At 24.4% G+C, this 18,390-nt stretch overlaps 1 protein-coding gene across 1 annotated transcript; it reads left to right on the forward strand.

Moving 5' to 3' along the window:
• The first annotated feature begins 9,585 nt into the window (after positions 1 to 9,585).
• Positions 9,586 to 11,291, forward strand: LOC124932689 (glycosyltransferase family 92 protein RCOM_0530710). Its single transcript, XM_047473356.1, has one exon. The coding sequence runs from the start codon at positions 9,620 to 9,622 to the stop codon at positions 11,270 to 11,272; it is 1,653 nt and encodes a 550-aa protein (XP_047329312.1). The 5' UTR covers positions 9,586 to 9,619; the 3' UTR covers positions 11,273 to 11,291.
• The last annotated feature ends 7,099 nt before the right edge of the window (positions 11,292 to 18,390 follow it).

Here is an 18,390-nt window from a genome sequence, read left to right on the forward strand (position 1 = left end):
TGGGCAAAAGGTCAATTTTGCAAAGATTATTTCCCTTGTTATTTTTTGAAATAACCTTGTTATCAGGATTATTTCGTCAAATTTTTCAAATTGAATAAGGCGCGGTAATAATTTGGGATAATTTTAAGGATATATTAAATTTTTTGATAAAAATATTTATAAAGAAAGGACATTAATAATAATAATTTAAAAAATATGGTATTTTAAATTTTTATTAATTAATTTAGTTATTTGATTGATAAACTAGATAAAAGAATGAAATGATGTTTGATTATGTTATTTTATTTAAATTATTGAATTATTAGATTGAGATTATTTAATTGGGAGTCAATTTTAATTTCGGAAATCTCTTTTAAAGCTCGCCATTAAATTTTTTTATTATTAAAGTTATAAAAATAAGATTTTGTTTAATGGTCTTAATGTCTCCAAGTCATGACTTTTATTTAATTATGTAATGATATGTGAGTAGTTAGTTTATTTTAACCAAAACTGAAGAAGTCATCTTTATCTTTGTTTGTTTGAGAAAGTGTTTTTTTTTAGTTTTTCTTTTTAAAAGTACCCTTGTTTGATAAAGTGTAGAAAAAGATTGAATTTATTTATTTTTTATTAAATTACTCTTTCTCTCTAGATTTTTATTTAATAATTAATTTATATTAAAAAAAATAAAGAATAATTTTAGTATTTTAAAAAATAAATAGATTGATTAAATTAATGATAATGTGATGGTTAAATTTTAGGATAAAAATTAGATTTTATCCTAATAATCTATTCATTAATCAAGCTCTAAATGTTTTAGTTTGATATAGAATTAAATTTGTGAATAAGAATAATATTGAATGTTTTTTTGGAAAGATTAAAATACTAGAAAAGAAAGAGAGAATTTTTAAAAGAGGAATGATTACGCAAATTTTGATTAACTCAAAAAAAAAATATCTCCTCACACTTCTTCTATTTTTGAGACATTTTTTCTCCAAATTTCTTTCTAACTAATTAGATAGTCAATTAAAAAATAATTTGAATAATAACTCAAATATGTAACACAACTACTAAAAATAAATAGGAATGGTTTTACAAAAATAATAATAATAACGCGAAATTCAAAAAAATAAATAAGGGGAGAGCTTTGGAACATGATATCTAGTCCTATTCTTAGTATTATTTTTATTTATTTATTTTTTCTGTTGTTTCATATAATTTTCTTCTTATTAGTTTGAAAAGAAATTAAAGAAGATAACAATTGAAAGTAGTTCTATTATTCAATTGAATTAAATTCCTTGTTACAATACTACTTTTATATGCAAGATTTAAAAAAATATATATATCCAACCGTACAGTTTATTTTATTAAAGAATCTCAAGAGGATTTACCGGATTTGGTTGAAGACCCGCGGACAAGAAGAACCTGAAGAAGGATATTATATTCTAAAATGTTATATATATGATCATATGTTGGATTAAACTAGAAATATTTAAGAAAACACAATCATGATAAATAAGAAATCTCGTGTAAGTATATTTGTTATGTAGTTATAAATAGATGGAAACTTAATTAATTATTAACGTCATTAAAATATATAATAATAATAATAATAACAAAATATGTATCAAATTATATGAGTCATTTTCTCAAAGGCTTAAAAGTGTACGTCACACAGTTTGACTTCATCTTGTTCGTCGTATTGAATAACATATATGAAATAATTTGAATAAGTATACACTTTAAAGAATTAATTAGTCAACAAGCAATATACAGCTCATATATGTATGTATGTACCTTTGGAAACCTTTAAGGGGCTGGTTGAATGTCCACATCTTGATGAATAATCAAAGTCATCTGATGATGATGAAGAACTTTTAGCAAAAACTAAGGACCGTCATCTGTTGAACAAAAGAAAAGATCTTCACGTGTAAAATCATGTAATTTTGTAACTATTGGAGGGATTCAGGCTCAATGATGGGCCAATATGTCCACAAACATAACATCAATTATTCATAAATTATTCATAGAGTTCAGAAACAAATCTGAGAATCTGAGTCGGGGTAGGTTTACAATAATAACGATTTTTTTATAAATAAGTGAAAAAATGTAAGTTTTATTAATTTTTTAATAATTATATAAAAAATAGTAAATTAAATTTAAAAATTAAAGCATAATGTCACATTTTAACGTAAAAAAAATCAGGATTCAGTATAATTTATATATATATATATATATATATATATATATATATAATGATGCTTAATTTTTAAAATGTTCGGATTGCCGGATTGAGAGCTGTTGTTAATTTGGATATATATGAGAGAGTAAATTGATACTTAGGTCGGATTGTGGGGTTGACCCGCCCATAAACTTAAAACGGTTAAAAATAAAATAAAAAATATTATATGTATATTTCGACTTCCAACCTAACAAAAAAAAACAAATAGAAACGCTTTAATCAACTAGGTTAATAAGATTTTATATTTTAAATTCAACACCAAATTTTAAGAACGCGGGATATTTTTACCGTATAAGTTCAATTTTGTAACTAATATATATATATATATATATATATATATATATATATATATATATATATATATATATATATTAGTTACAAAATTGAACGTATATGGTAAAAATGTCCGGATTATCGGGTCAAAAGTTATGGTTAATTTGGATATATATATGTGAGAGTAAATGGATATTTGGGTCGGATTGTGGGTTGACCCGCTCATAAATTTAAAACAGTTAAAAATAAAATTAAAAATATTATATATATATTTCTAAATTGCAATTAAACAAAAACAAGTACCACATTTTAAACAACTAGTTATCTGAATAACTAATTTATCCGTACAAAGAGGTACAAACTGAGAATAATGGATTATTTGATAAATATTTAACTGATATGGTTCTAATTCAACCAGTTATTTTTTATAAAAAAAATTAATCTAACTAATTATTTATTTACTATTGTGAAATAATAAATAGAGTTAAAACTAATTAATTCTTTTAAATTTTTAGGTAGAAAATATTGAACATATTTTGTCCTTTTCAAATAATAGAAAAGGTATAATATATATATATATATATATTAACTTTTATAAGATTAAAAATTTTAAAAGTTAATATAAATTATATTATTTTATGTATGAACCTATATAATGTTAAGTCAACATTTTTTTTAATCCATCCATTTGTATGTAGGGTTGTTATGGATATATAATTAGTATATTATTTTTTTATATGTTTAGGTTAGAAAAATCCATACCGATCTGACCCACAAACACCACATTTACTTAGTTAAAGAAAGAAAGAAAGAAAAGGGGAAATTTTAACCATTGTTATTTTATATAGTTGAATATTTTGGATGAATTATTATTAAGACACTTATGTCCATAAATACTTATTGATGGTTTTTTTCTCTATAGTCAAGTTTGACTTGCTTTAATAGTTATTCAAATATCTTTAGAATTGTGAGTGTGATCATGTTTAGGATTATTAATTAGGGTTGATTTTGTACACCTTTCACATCTATTATTTTTTGTTTTAATTTTTAAATGATTCACTTAATTTATCATGGTATAAATTGGAATAGGGTATTTGATTGTATCTTTAGAATTGGAATCTCTTTTTTCAAAAAAATTTACTATTTTAACACATACATTTTTTTAAATATTGAAATGTATTTGACAGTTTTAATACATATATCTCAAAAAAAAATACTCGATTTAAAATACAAATACGTTCAAATTTGTATAACGTTCACAAAGTTATGTCGTTATAAAGTTTTTTTAAAAATAAATAAAAAATTTGTCTTTATTCAAAAAAATTCAAATATTCCATTAGATTTCAGTTGTAAATCTGAAAATAAAACTCAGATTTTAAAAAATACATCTACAACATTTATATATATCATTTCATTTAAAACGTGACAAATTAATTAGAGAAATGAAAATAATATAATAGACATTTTGTTCATTTCAGAAAAATTAACTCAAATATCCAAAATTTTAATAGCTCAACTACGTATAATACAATTCAAAGTTTAAATTTCATTTAGTGAAATAGACCCAAATTTAGAGTCTCAAATTAATTAGAAGTTGTTTTTTAAGACTCATAAGTGAGTAATATTTTGAACATTTTGAATTGGAAGTAAAAATCATCCATAGTAATTGTCTGATAAACGAACCATGTTATCTATCAGCCAACTTTTTTATCTTTGGACTTTGACATGACGGTGGAATAACGTTAACTTTAAATATTAAAAATAAATAAATAAACAAGTGATAATTCAGTCTAAATAAATAAACAAAGGTGATAATTCAGTCTAAACCTATTAATAAACATACATATATGATACCATATTCTCTAATTGCTAATTTAATTTTAAAATAATAAATAAATAAATTTGTTTAAAAAAATATTTTTTCTTTTTCCCCCACTAAACTGTATATTATATAGTAGAAAGAATCGGCCTAATAAATAATAAAATTAATTTTATAAAAAAAAACAATAAAATTAATTTTTTTTTAAATAGTTTAATTTTAACCTTATTTTATTGGGCCAGGTTTAATTTGACAAGAGTAGGCCCATCATGTGGGAGGAAAGACCAAAGAAAACTTTCATGGGTGGACTTGGAGCCCTCGTTCAACCATTTATTAATTATCCTATCCTATGCTATGCGTGCATAACACTCCATATTTATGCTGTTAAAATTTATATATTTAATTTATGTATATAAGGAAATACATATATCAAATATTATTATTTCTATTTTATTTAGAAGGGTTATAAATTAAAGTCAATGTTATAACTTATAAGGGGTCATGTTAACGAAAAAATAAAAATTAAATATTTAATTATAACTTATAATTAATGACTCTATATATATATATATATATATATATATATATATATATATATAATAGAGAAATGATGAAGAGAAATAATTGAGAGACGGAATTGGAGTATTTAATAATAGAAAAAATAAATAAATATGTGTGATATATTTAATATTATTGTTTTATATTTTATAGAGTTAATTTAATTTATAAGAAAAATATGAATATCAAATTATAAATATATATACTGAATATTATAATTTTATAAGAAGTTTAGAAAAATAAATAAATTTGAAAATACTGGACATTTTTAATTGTATTATAAAATGACTGATTCGGGCCTAAGGTCCAAAATTATTGATTATTTTCTTTGTTAGTAATACTTTTCATTATTTTGAACTATTTTAATATACTTAAAATCGAGATTTTACTCTAAATCATTCTAATCAATTAGAATAGTAAGCGTGTAAGGGTTATTTAAAATTAGGAGAGTTTAATTTGAAAATTACTAATTATATATTATTATTTATATATATAACTAATTGATTTATATCTAATTAATTTTAAAATTTTATATATTTAAATATCTAATTAATTTTAAAATTTTATGTATTTAAATATAAAATCAATTTTAAAATATTAATAAATAAATAACACTTTAAACAAATTATTTTTATAAAATTAATTTTATTTATTTATTTGAATCAATAATAACTTTTTTTTAATTTATAAATATAAACTTATTTTTTAATGTAAAATAGTATATTATCGTAAAATAATAATTATTTATAAATTAGTAAAATTTTATTATTATAAATTTAAAACCGTATAAATTTACCTATTTAAGAATTTATTTTAAAATGTTAACTTTTTTTTTTAAATCATGTATCTAATTATTTATAAAAAAAAATTAAGGCCACTAGTAAGATATCATTCTAAAATAATAAATTATTATATAAGTTAAATATTAAATTTATTCTTGGGTAAGTCAATAAAAATCTCAAATTTATGTATGAATTAAAAAAAAATCATATTTTATAAATTTATATTGTATTTATCTAAATGATGAAAAAATGACTATTAAACTATATGTAAAAATGGGCCGTATAGAAAAGTTGCAAAAATAATATTTTTTATAAATATATTGTTGTAATAATTGAACCCATAAATTATTCTTTATAAATATATATATATATATATATATATATTAGTATAAAATTAATTACAATGTAATAATAAATAATATGAAAATGTGATATTAATAAAATTAAGTGCATGAATTTATCTATTTGAATAAATAATAAACTTTTTTAATTTAAAAATATAAATTCCTTTTATTTATATATATATATATATATATATATATATATATATATATATATATATATATATAATCTTAAAATCAAAATTATTAATAAAATTATAAAACTTTACCATCACTAAATTTAAAACCATAGAAATTAATTATTTTTAAAAATGATCTAAATGAGAATAATTAATTTAAAAATTTGTTAAATTTAAAGATTTAACTCATTTTTTTTAAGTTTTATATTTCGTCATAATTTTTAAGTCATATTCATTCTTATTCAATTTAGTATAAAGTCATTCATTCTTATTCAATTTATTTGTATCCTTCTATTTGTTTTTCATTTCATTGATATGTATGAAAAACAAATCTTTTGTTATGATTTTTTTAGAATATAATATGAAAGAGTGGTCAACTTTTTTCCCTCTCAAATGTCAAAAGACTTTGAAATTATTTGAAAACTAATTAATACTATTAGCTAAGATTAGTAATTATATCCTAAAATTCCATTATACAAGAACATGATCAAGTGATTAATTAACCATAAAATAGATTAATTTGATAAAAACAAATTATTATTATTATTATCAAAATAAGGAGTTAACTATGATTTTAAAAAATTTAAAAATTATTATTAATATATCTTTTAGTGCAAATGAATCAACTCATGTGGAAGAAAATGGTTCTATAAGCAAAGTGTAGAACTACCTTGAAGTAAGATTGTGTAAAGCCATGGTCCACGAAGAATGTTATCCCTTTTTCCACTTCTACCTTGATTACTCTTCCTAATTCCACTTTTAATACATTAATTATTAACCATTTTTTTCATTTACTTTTCAACTAATAAAATTGGGAATTAGTAAATTGTAAACAACTAATAAGTTATTTTTCATCATTTTTGTTATATATATATATATATATATATATATATAATAAGACGTCTTTTTTATTAATCTTTATTACTAAAAGATCATTACTAAAAGACCGCACAAGAAGAGATTGAATCAATCAAGTACACAATTTTATAACAAAATAGATAGTGTGTATGATCAATTAAGCGCAATCTTATCTGACGTGAAAAGTAACCGTTAAAAATCCATTTTTCATTAGTTATATTATCGAGTTAAAAAATGTTCACAAAGAAAAGGACAACACTCCATTGGATCATTGGTACTTTGCTGGCAAGTCACGAATTGGTCTAGTTTTAGTTACATTCCTCTAAAGTTTGAAAAACTTTTTTTATTTATGATTATGTTGTGTTTTTTTTGCAATTTCCTCCAAATTTTATTGTTCTCTTGTTTGTTATTATATGTAATTTTGTAATACTATTTTCATCTTTACAGATTTTCTTAACCATCAATGATCATCATCTTATCTCAATCATAGATTTCATAGTCATCAATTTTTTATCCCTTAACATTGTTTGAATCCACTCATCCATAATTCATACCTCTTCTTGAGTTTGAGTAGAAGTAACATGTTCCTTGTTTCGACAATACACGACATGATTCTTAATCGCAAATTGTTCCATGCACGATGAAATTGTCATCAACAAATAAATAAGATCCACGTTTTATCAAGAGAATATGATCAATCTCATCAAGAGAATATGAACGATCCCAATAATACATTGTTGTGCGGCCTCTTGCCCTAAATTTACACCAACTGCCAAATGTGAAAGTGAAAAGTAAGGAAATAAATTGTTAAATTTAACAACACAATACAACTTTAAAATACTATTATCAAACATTTTTGCAAACATCACTCATATTATATTTCAACATATAAACAAATGAGAATCAATAATGGATATCAGTGTCATTATTCCACTATTTACAAATAAAAAAATCATTAATCATCTTCACCTATAGCTATATCCATATGAGCCATCAACCACTTTAGAGTAATCACCTTATTTTAGAAAAAAACTCAAAAGAGGATGATATTATATACTAACTAATAGAAAAACAATATAATTAAAATAGTAGAAATAGATAAAAATTAAGTAAAATCCAAAATTTCAATGTTTGGTGGTTTTGGATCCATACGCCAGCCCAACCCAGCCAGCAATTAAAGTCAAGAGAATAATTAATTAGTGGTTTATAGTCATTAAAATTATATTTAGAGTGAATAATTAATGATATTCGTTACAACTTAGACTTAATTACTTTATATATGGCAAAAAGAAAATCAATTTAATATTTGAGCCTCAAAATTTTGATAGTTTTCACTTAATGGGACTGGAATTTTAAATTTTATAATATAATACTCAAACTATCATAAGGAAGTTTTTTTTCAAATTGACAAAAAGTTTTTAATGTTATTCTAACGTATTATTTTTCGTTTTTTCTAGTTAATTTATCACGTTGGGAAATGAATTGATATTTATAAACATTTTAGACGAATGTTTCTTAAATCGAGTTTTTTCAAAAATTTACCCATTCTATTTTGTTAAATTAATTTAAGTGACTAAAATAAGTGTAATCTAATCAAAGATTGTAAGAAATTTTGAAAAAACATAAATTTGATATTTATTTTATGTAAAACTTTGAAACCACATAAAAGTGTTATATATATCTCTAGACTTTAGACAAATAATAGAGCAGAAAATATTGACAAAAATGGTAGAAAAAATTATGTGTGTCTCTTAAATGAATTATAAATTAAAAAAAAAAATAGATTTTCAGTTCACTCAAAGATGACAATTCATATCCATGGACTTTCACAACTTTTTTTATCAATATTTTTTCGTTCTCTATCATTTTTTATTATTACTTTAAACGTAGTTGTGTTAGTTGAATATTTTTTCAAAATAAAATCATTAGATTTTTTTTAATATAATAAATTAATTAAAAAATTAAAAATTCAATAATAAAATTCTCTTATTGATATTAAAATTGTGATAATTCAAGTTATAGAAAATTTGACTAAATGACCCAAAGATGCTTATATTAAACTTTTTGACCTGCGCATTTCTGGTAACACTTTTATTTTATTTTATTTTTGATAAAAATGCCTTCATGGCTAGACTCGACCGGCAATCGCGAGACGGAAATAAAAATATCTTTTTATAAAAAATAAAAAACTTACGTCTCCCGAATATGGACGTCTCTCGACAGAAACAAAATCGTCCAAAAAAAATGTGTCATCAACGCATTAATTTTATGTGCTAGGGCCATTTTGTGAAATTCTCCCAAGTTAGAGTGATATTTGATAAAAAAAAAAACTATTCAAATTCAAGTTCCGAGATTAAAATATGGTACCAACACCGCCGGCCGGCCGGCATTGAGGCGGCGTTTCCTTCTCTCTCTCCTCTTAAATATACGTATAGAGTGAATGTATTATACGTAACATGCATTTTGCAGCATTCTCACGTTCCATATTCCAAACAGAGATTTCAAGCCAAGGAATATCAATCATCTTCTTCTTCTTCTTCATTCAAAATCTCTGTTTCTCTCTCACACAGTCACACACACAGCAAAAGACGATGATCATCCGAACAGTCCGAGCAACTTTTGCATCAATCATTCTATCAGTTCTCGTCTTCACAACTCTCTACCGCCCCCCTCTCTTCGAACAACAAATCGCCGAAGAACACAAATCCATCATATACCCTGCCTTGGTTCACACGACAACGAATTCTTCGCCGTTCAATTCCAATTGTGCAATCGAAGAACAACAACAACAACAAGATCATCACTTACAATTCTTCCTCATTATCTCAATACTTTTTCCCGCCTGGGAGGTAATTCTCCTTCTCCCTCCGAATAAACTCTTACCGCCGGATTCCACCGATTTCTTCTGTTTATACTCGAACAACCATTCATCTGAAGCGATTCACTTAGGGAAAATATCCTCGCCGGAACGGCAGTTACTCAGATGCATATTACCGGAAAGTAATCGTCGCCGTCAGCCATTTCCTCAACCTAATTTGGTAGGTGGTAATTCTCAAATCGGATTACCTTCTCCAAAATCTAAAATGCTTCATTGGAATTACATAGTCTACGAATCTCTATCCACCGAACAAGACCTTATCCTATTCGTTAAAGGAATCAATAACCGTCAAGGAATCAACAAATCACCAACCGAATTCCGTTGCCTATTCTTCTTCGATCAAAACAGAATCAAAACCGCCGTCACCATATCTTCCCAAGAGGTTTTCCGATGTAATCTCCCTATGAATTCCAATTATCCGGCGACTAAAGTCACACTCGAAATGGTCAAATCGAATCAATTGATCCCGTCGGTAGCGTACTACACTCCTTTCAGTAAACCAACATCTAAACAAACCAAATCGTTAATGTGCGCTTGCACGATGGTTTACAATGTTGCCAAGTTTATCAGAGAATGGATTGTTTACTATTCGGCAATCGGCGTTGAGAAATTCATCTTCTATGACAACGGAAGTGACGATGGGTTTGAGGAAATTGTTAACCAGTTAATCAATGAAGGGTATGAAATCGAAACCCGTTTCTGGGTATGGCAAAAGACTCAAGAAGCTGGATTCTCTCATTGCGCAATTCAATTTAAGGAAACCTGTGAATGGATGATCTTCGTTGATGTAGATGAGTTCATATACTCCCCGTCCTGGATTAATTTCACAAACCCAGTTAAGAACATGATAAGTTCTCTCCTCCCTAAATCAACAAACATCAAGAACAGAGAAATCATCGCTCAAGTAATGATAAGTTGCTACGAATTTGGTCCTTCAAACCAAACTGAACATCCAGAGATGGGTATTACACAGGGTTATGATTGCCGGCGGCGTATGGATAATCGACATAAATCAATTGTTCTTTTGGATGCGATTGATGATTCGTTGTTGAACGTTGTTCATCATTTCAAATTGAGAGAAGGATACATAAGAAGGAAGGTAAGTTTACGGGAAGCTGTTGTGAACCATTACAAGTATCAGGCATGGTCAGAGTTTAGGATGAAATTTAGGAGAAGGGTTTCGGCTTATGTAACGGATTGGACACAATCGGTGAATCCTATGTCGAAGGATCGGACGCCGGGTTTGGGTTTTGACCCGGTTGAACCCTATGGTTGGTCACAGAAATTTTGTGAGGTATATGATCATCGGTTGAGAAATTTGACCTGGATATGGTTTGGGTCAAAACAGGGTTCACAAAGATTTTGAGGAAGAATTAGTTTTGTAATATGGGAAAATGTAAATATATGGGTCGGGTCGGGTCAAATCGAGTCATGTCGAATCGGGTCAATCATATAGCATATGCATATATTACTAGTAATTCATTTTTCAACACTTCGTTTTTTTCAATATGGGCAGAATTATTGTCTCGTAACCATTATTATGTCTTTCTTTGAATTCAAGTTATTTAAATAATAGTAATTGATAAGGCATTTTATTTATTCTAAACAAAAAAAAAAAAGAACAAATATTCAGTTTCAATAGTTAGATTCTATATCAGATTGTAACCTATAATAGTTTTGTTTTTATGTCTTCTTCTAACCTGACATAAACTTTAAAGGGAGGTCAATATCCACACCTCTCAGGTCGTAACCTTTAAAGGGAGGTCAATATCCACACCTTTCAAGTCGAGAGGTCATAAGTTCGAGTCTAAGTTATGCACGCTTAACTGGTAGAATTAATTGTACTCTAAGAACCTAACGTTCTAACAAAATATATTAATAATATATTTCATTTTAGCACCTTTATCATTTTTAATTAAATTGATTAAGTATATTTATGGATTATATTTTTAATCTTTAAACGCAGTAGGAGAGAAAGAAAAATTATATTTCTAAATATATATATATATATATATATATATATATATATATAATTTAAAAATAATTATGTATTAAAAATTTAATATAGTTAGTTAAATATTTTCTTCATTATTAATCAAACTAGGAGGATCCTACAGATAAAAATATATTGTTACAAAGTTTGGTGTTGAATTTAAAATACAAAGTTTTATTAGCCTATGGTTAAAGAGTTATACTTGTTTTTGTTAGGTTGCGATTTCAAAACATACCTATAAAAATTTTAAATTAATTTTTAACCGTTTTAAGTTTATGGGCGGGTCAACCAATAATCCGACCCAAGTATCAATTTACTATCACATATATATCCAAATTAAGCACAGCTCTCGACCCGACAATCCGGACACTTTCAAAATTAAGCATTATTATATATATATATATATATATAGATTAGTTAGTTAGTTAAAAATGTTCCGCCTTCATTAAATTTGGTGTTAAATTTAAAATAGAAAGTGTTATTAACCTATTTGGTTAAAGAGTTGTATTTGTTTTGTTAGGTTGCGAGTTCGAAACATACCTATAACATTTTTAATTTTATTTTTAACCGTTTTAAGTTTATGGACGGGTCAACCCAGAATCCGACACAAGTATCCATTTACTCTCACATATATATTCAAATTAACCACAGCTTTCGACACGACAATTCGGACACTTTCAAAATTAAACATCATTATATATATAGATTTCAAATTTTGATAATGCATTTATTTTAGTAACTCATGACTATTATTTTGGTAAAAAAAAAACTTATATGTTAAAATTGATTTATTTATTTTTTGTACAAATATATATATATATTAGTTGATAATTTAATTAATAATGTATTTTTGAAAAGTAATTGATAAAAAAAAATTATGAATTATTTGAGAATTATTCAAATAATAAAATCCAATCAAGGCCTAAGCTTGCATAATTTATTTATCTTTACAACTATTATCCTATATTAATTAGTTAGTCTATGTTTCAATAACTATAATAAGAATTTAGATTGTTGATTTTATTTAACTAGTCAAATCATGGTAAAGAAATGCTTCAATTCCATTATTCAGAAATCGATCTCGGATTGAGCGCATCTCGAGCAAGACAGACGGACTTTTAGTAAAACCTGTCATGGATCTGATATAGAACGAGAGAGAAGAGATTCAATTAAATAACCTTAGGCAGGAAAGATTGGCTTCATTCCTATTCCTATTTTATTCCCAAGCCAGCAAGAATCACTCTAACAAGTGATATAGAGACAATCGCTCCTAATGGAACACTTACTAAATCTCGATGCACCTCTTCTTCTTCTTTCTTTTTTTCAGAAAGATTAGAAAGCAGACCGACCAAAGAAAGGTCCTAAGACACGAAGTGTCGGCCTTAAGACGGTCGCGACCTCATCAATCCCCAGAAAAGACTTTGAGTCTCCTATTTCTTTCATATCAAACTGGGTTCTTAATTTTGGCACAGACGTATGATTTCCAAGAAAGACGCCACCCCTGATAGGTTGGTGAGATTTTATCTCTCATTGTGTTCACTCTCAAAGCTAATTGAATTAGCTCCAAGAGCGATTCCATCCTACTCCTACTCCTCCTTCTCCCTGTTGATAGGATCGTCGTTGGTCCTTTTTCTGATTTCGCCATCTTTTAATAAGAATTTAGATTGTTGATTTTATTTAACTAGTCTTATCAATTTTGAAAAGGGATTAGTATATTAGACGATAATTGAAAATGATTAAAAAAAATCTATACAATTTAATTATAATTTATTTTCTTTAGTTTAAATTATAAAACAAATTATCAGATCATAAATTTAAATTTTATTTTCAGTTCAACACAAATTTATATCTATATATATCTAATAACGTTTAATCCTATATTTGTAAGGATTAGCGGTAGCGCGTTGTGAATGATTTTAGATCATTTTGTCTAATAAAGTTGATTCATTTAAATTAAAACTTGATCATAAGTTAACAAGTATGAATATAATAAATGAATAATTAATTAGGAAACTTCTTTAAATGAAAAGTTTTGTTTCTCTTTTCAATTATGTTTTATATTTTTTTTCAATAAATAAATAATTATATATATATATATTAATAATTATATTATTTATATGTAACCATCTATTTAAAAATTAATTCGTAATATATTTAAATAAAAATAAATTAATCTATTTAATTATTTGTCTCTCATTTGTATTAACATATTTTTCTTTCACTATATTTATTAAATTGATCTTTAATAATTTTTAATATATTATTATTTTAACTATTTTTCTTTCTTTATTTATTTTTTAAAAATAAATTATATATATATATATATCAATAATTCTATTTTATTAATTATTTTATAATATATAATTATATATAAAATAAAAATATATTTTAATCTAAATATCTACATAATTTATTAAAAAATAATAATTTTTATATATTCTCCCTACATATCTATTATTTATATACTTATTATTTTTATTTAATAAAATGATTAAATATATATGCATGCATAAAATTATAAATTAAACTCCACAGTAAAAAATAATTCAATGGTTAAGTGATTAACATTTAAAACTCGAGATTAGAGTTTGAGTCTCATTTGGTGCAAATTTTAGAGTTTATATGATAAAAATTAAAATTATAACGATGTTGATATATGTGGGTGTGAGTTTGAGGGCGATGTTAATAATGAGAATTTGAATTAGAGGGGGTTGAGGAAATGATGGTGTGAATTTGAGGATGAAGGCCTTGAAGGATAAGATATGATGAAATATATGAATTCAAATTAGAGGAATTGAGAGGGAAATGGTGATCATTAATAATGAAAAATCTTTTAAGGATAAGATAAAATATGATGAAACATGTTAATTTCAATTAAGAAGATTGATGGGAAAATGGTGAACGTTAATATTGAAATCTTTGAAGGATAAGATAAGATATGATGAAATATGTGAATTCGAATTAGAGGAATTGAGAGGGAAATGGTGATCGTTAATAATATAAAATCTTTGAAGGATAAGATAAGATAAGATATGATGAAATATATGAATTTCAATTATGGAGATTGATGGGGACATGGTGACCATTAATAATGGAATCTTTGAAGATAATATAAGATATGATAAAATATGTGAATTTCAATTAGAGAGATTGATGGAATGGTGGTTCGAAAGCTTTGAAGGATAAGATACGATAAAATATGTGAATTCAAATATAGATGGATTGAGGAAAGTGATAAGATAGGATTGAGGAAAATGATAAGATATGATAAATTATGTTGATTGAAGGAACGATGGAATTTGAGGGTGGTGTTAATAATGAGAATTCGAATTAGAGGGATTGAAGGAATATTGGTGCGAATTTGAGGATGAAATCCTTGAAAGCCTTGAATGATATAAGATATGATGAAATATGTGAATTCGAATTAGAATAATTGAAAGGGAAATGGTGATCATTAATAATGGAATATTTGAAGGATAGTATAAGATATGATGAAATATGTGAATTTCAATTAGAGAGATTATGGAGAAATTATTATCGTTAATAATTGAATATTCGAAGGATGAGATAAGATAAGATATGATGAAATTTGTGAATTTCAATTAGAGAGATTAATGAAATGGTGGTGCGAATTTGAGGATGAAATAATGGTTATTTAAAATATTTAAAGGATAATATATGATGGGATAAGATACGATCAAATATGTGAATTTGAATTAGATGGATCGATGAAAATGATAAGATATAATGAAATATGTGAATTCAAATTAGGTGAATTGAGAGAAATGTGGAATTTGAGGATAAAAGAATGGTATTCAAATATCATTAATAATGAAAATCCTTGAAGATAAGATATTTGTATGGTAAAGTTTCTTAAATTTAAGTATATTTTATAATCTTTTAATATATCATTTTATGTATATTTTAGTATTAATTTAAGACATGTGTATTATTTAAAAAGATCAATTAAAAGATTTGACAAGAAAATTATTAACACATTCACAATGAAGTAAAATAAATATTTACCAATTTTAAATTTTGACATTTTAACTTGTCCAATAGAACAACGAGAAAATGATAAACACATTCAAAATGAAGTAAAATAAATGTTTATTAATTTAAAATTTTGACATTTTAAATTGTCCAATCGAACAAATATAAATTTAATTTGACTATTTTTTAATGTTTATTTTGCTATTATGTTTTGATTTTTATTTTGTTATCATTTTTTTTATTATTAATTTTAAATGGTTAATTAGAATATTAAAAAATTAATATTATAAATTCATCCAAAATTGGATAAAATATTTATTTATGTACTATAATTATTCAATTATATGATTTGTTTTTATATTTTATTATCAAATTTTAACCTATGGTATTTGTTAATTTAATTAAATAGTTATTAATTTTTTTTTAAACATGTGATCTTGATTATTAATATTAAATCGTTTTTTTTAAATACATCAATATTGTTTCGTAATTTATTTAATTAATTATTGTTATCACAATATAACAATGCAAGTGTAATATAATTATACTAATCAAAAGATTGATTTAGATTTAAATGAACATAAGTTGCTTATACATACAAACAAATGTTTGACACCATCTTTGGAATTGGGATCCTCTACTCTCAATTTGTCGTGCTCTCATGTTTTCTTTCACAGAGGATGAACAATATCGTAATAATTATTTTATTTTTTTTACGATAGTTTATTTTCCCTGTGAGAAGAACATGAAAAATTGGGAGTAAAGGATCTGCCTGTCATCTTTGACATATTACTATAAGTTCGAAAATAGTCAATTTTGTGACTTTTGAATGATGTTCATGTTTTGGACTTTGATTTGAAAGGATGAGAAAGCAATTTATAGGCTACTCTCAACATATAAGTTATTAGACTAAATAATTAATATTATAATTTGAGCTCAATTGAACCATAAATTGAACCATATTTTGCTATAAGAACTCAAATTTTCCTAAAGATCCTTAACTTAGTGTATTTGTACTCTGAAGAGAAAATTGAGATTATCAATAAGTTAAAAAATATGTAATAAAATCTTTAATTGAAACTTAAATTATTATTGTCTCTCAATCTCTTTGATTGAATATTAAATTATCATAAATGTGTAAAATGATGCAAAAACTTGAAAGATATGAAAATTATACTTTGATGAAGATAATAATTGGTAAGCAAATAAAATTGATGAAGAGTTTATTTAAAATGGTAATTTTTTTAATATATTATTATATATATAATTAAGTTCGATTTACAATTAGAAATACTTAAGTTGAAAGGGATCTCATGATAATATGATTTATTTAAATTATTTATATTAAATATATATAAGTCATTTAATATATATATATAATTAAAAAATAATAATAATAACAAGTAAATAATATTGTAAACAAAAGTTATACTTAGGCAATTAATTTTATTCATTTATTTATTTGAATAAATAATGATGTTTTTTCAATTTATAAATATAAATTCACTTTGAAAATCTAAAATCGTAAATTAAAATTATTTATAACCTCGTAAAATTATAAAATTTAATTACATATTAATCCCATCTAATAAAATTTTCAAACAAAGACGGAAAATATTACATATTTATAAAATTTTGATGTGCTATCATTTTTATAAATATATAGTTCTGAGTGTTAGATTAATTAATTATTATTTTGGTCTAAAAACCTAACTAAAATGTATAGAAAATGAAATAAAGTAACAAAATTATTATTATTTTATTATAATGTGCTACATAAAAATTACAATGAGAATATATTGTTCTAAACTTTAATATAAAAGAAAGGAAATGATGAAAAATTAGGAATTTACATTTTTAGTTAGATATATTGTTATATCATTTTTTTTTGCAATTTTTTTATCTTTCTTTCTATATAAGTAAATAAAATAATTAAAATTAAAAAAAAAGTTGGTTATAGATATTAGTTAGCTAGCTCTCTTCATCATTTTCTTATTCAAATTCTCATTCTACCTACGACTGCATCATTATATTGCTGATATTTGTCTCCATTTTCGCCTCAATAAAAAGATACCTGAATCAGATTTCGTTAGTATTTTTAAAATCAAAAGATTTTAAAATTTAAAGTGATATTTGAATAAACTTAACAATTTTGTATATAAAATAGAATTTGAGTAAAAAAAAAAAAATTAAAAAACTTTTACAACACACAAGTTTACATAATAATGTCAACTTAAGGTTATAGTAATAAAAATGGAAGAGTTGTATCTTCAAAATTATATGTTTTTGCCGTGCTTAGGCGCGAAATCTCTTGACACGGTTTTATATGCTTAGGCGCGAAGTCTCTTGACACGGTCTTATAGTGTTGGGCTAGATACTCATCTATAACTAAACGTTAACTATTTGATAAATTTTAAATAAGCTAAATCAAACTAGTCCTTATCATTAATGTGTTTTTTTTATAAAAAATTTGAGTTATTTGAAAAATAATGATAGTT

Source organism: Impatiens glandulifera, chromosome 3 (genome assembly GCF_907164915.1).
Source record: "Impatiens glandulifera chromosome 3, dImpGla2.1, whole genome shotgun sequence".
In the NCBI taxonomy this organism is placed as follows: Eukaryota; Viridiplantae; Streptophyta; class Magnoliopsida; order Ericales; family Balsaminaceae; genus Impatiens; species Impatiens glandulifera.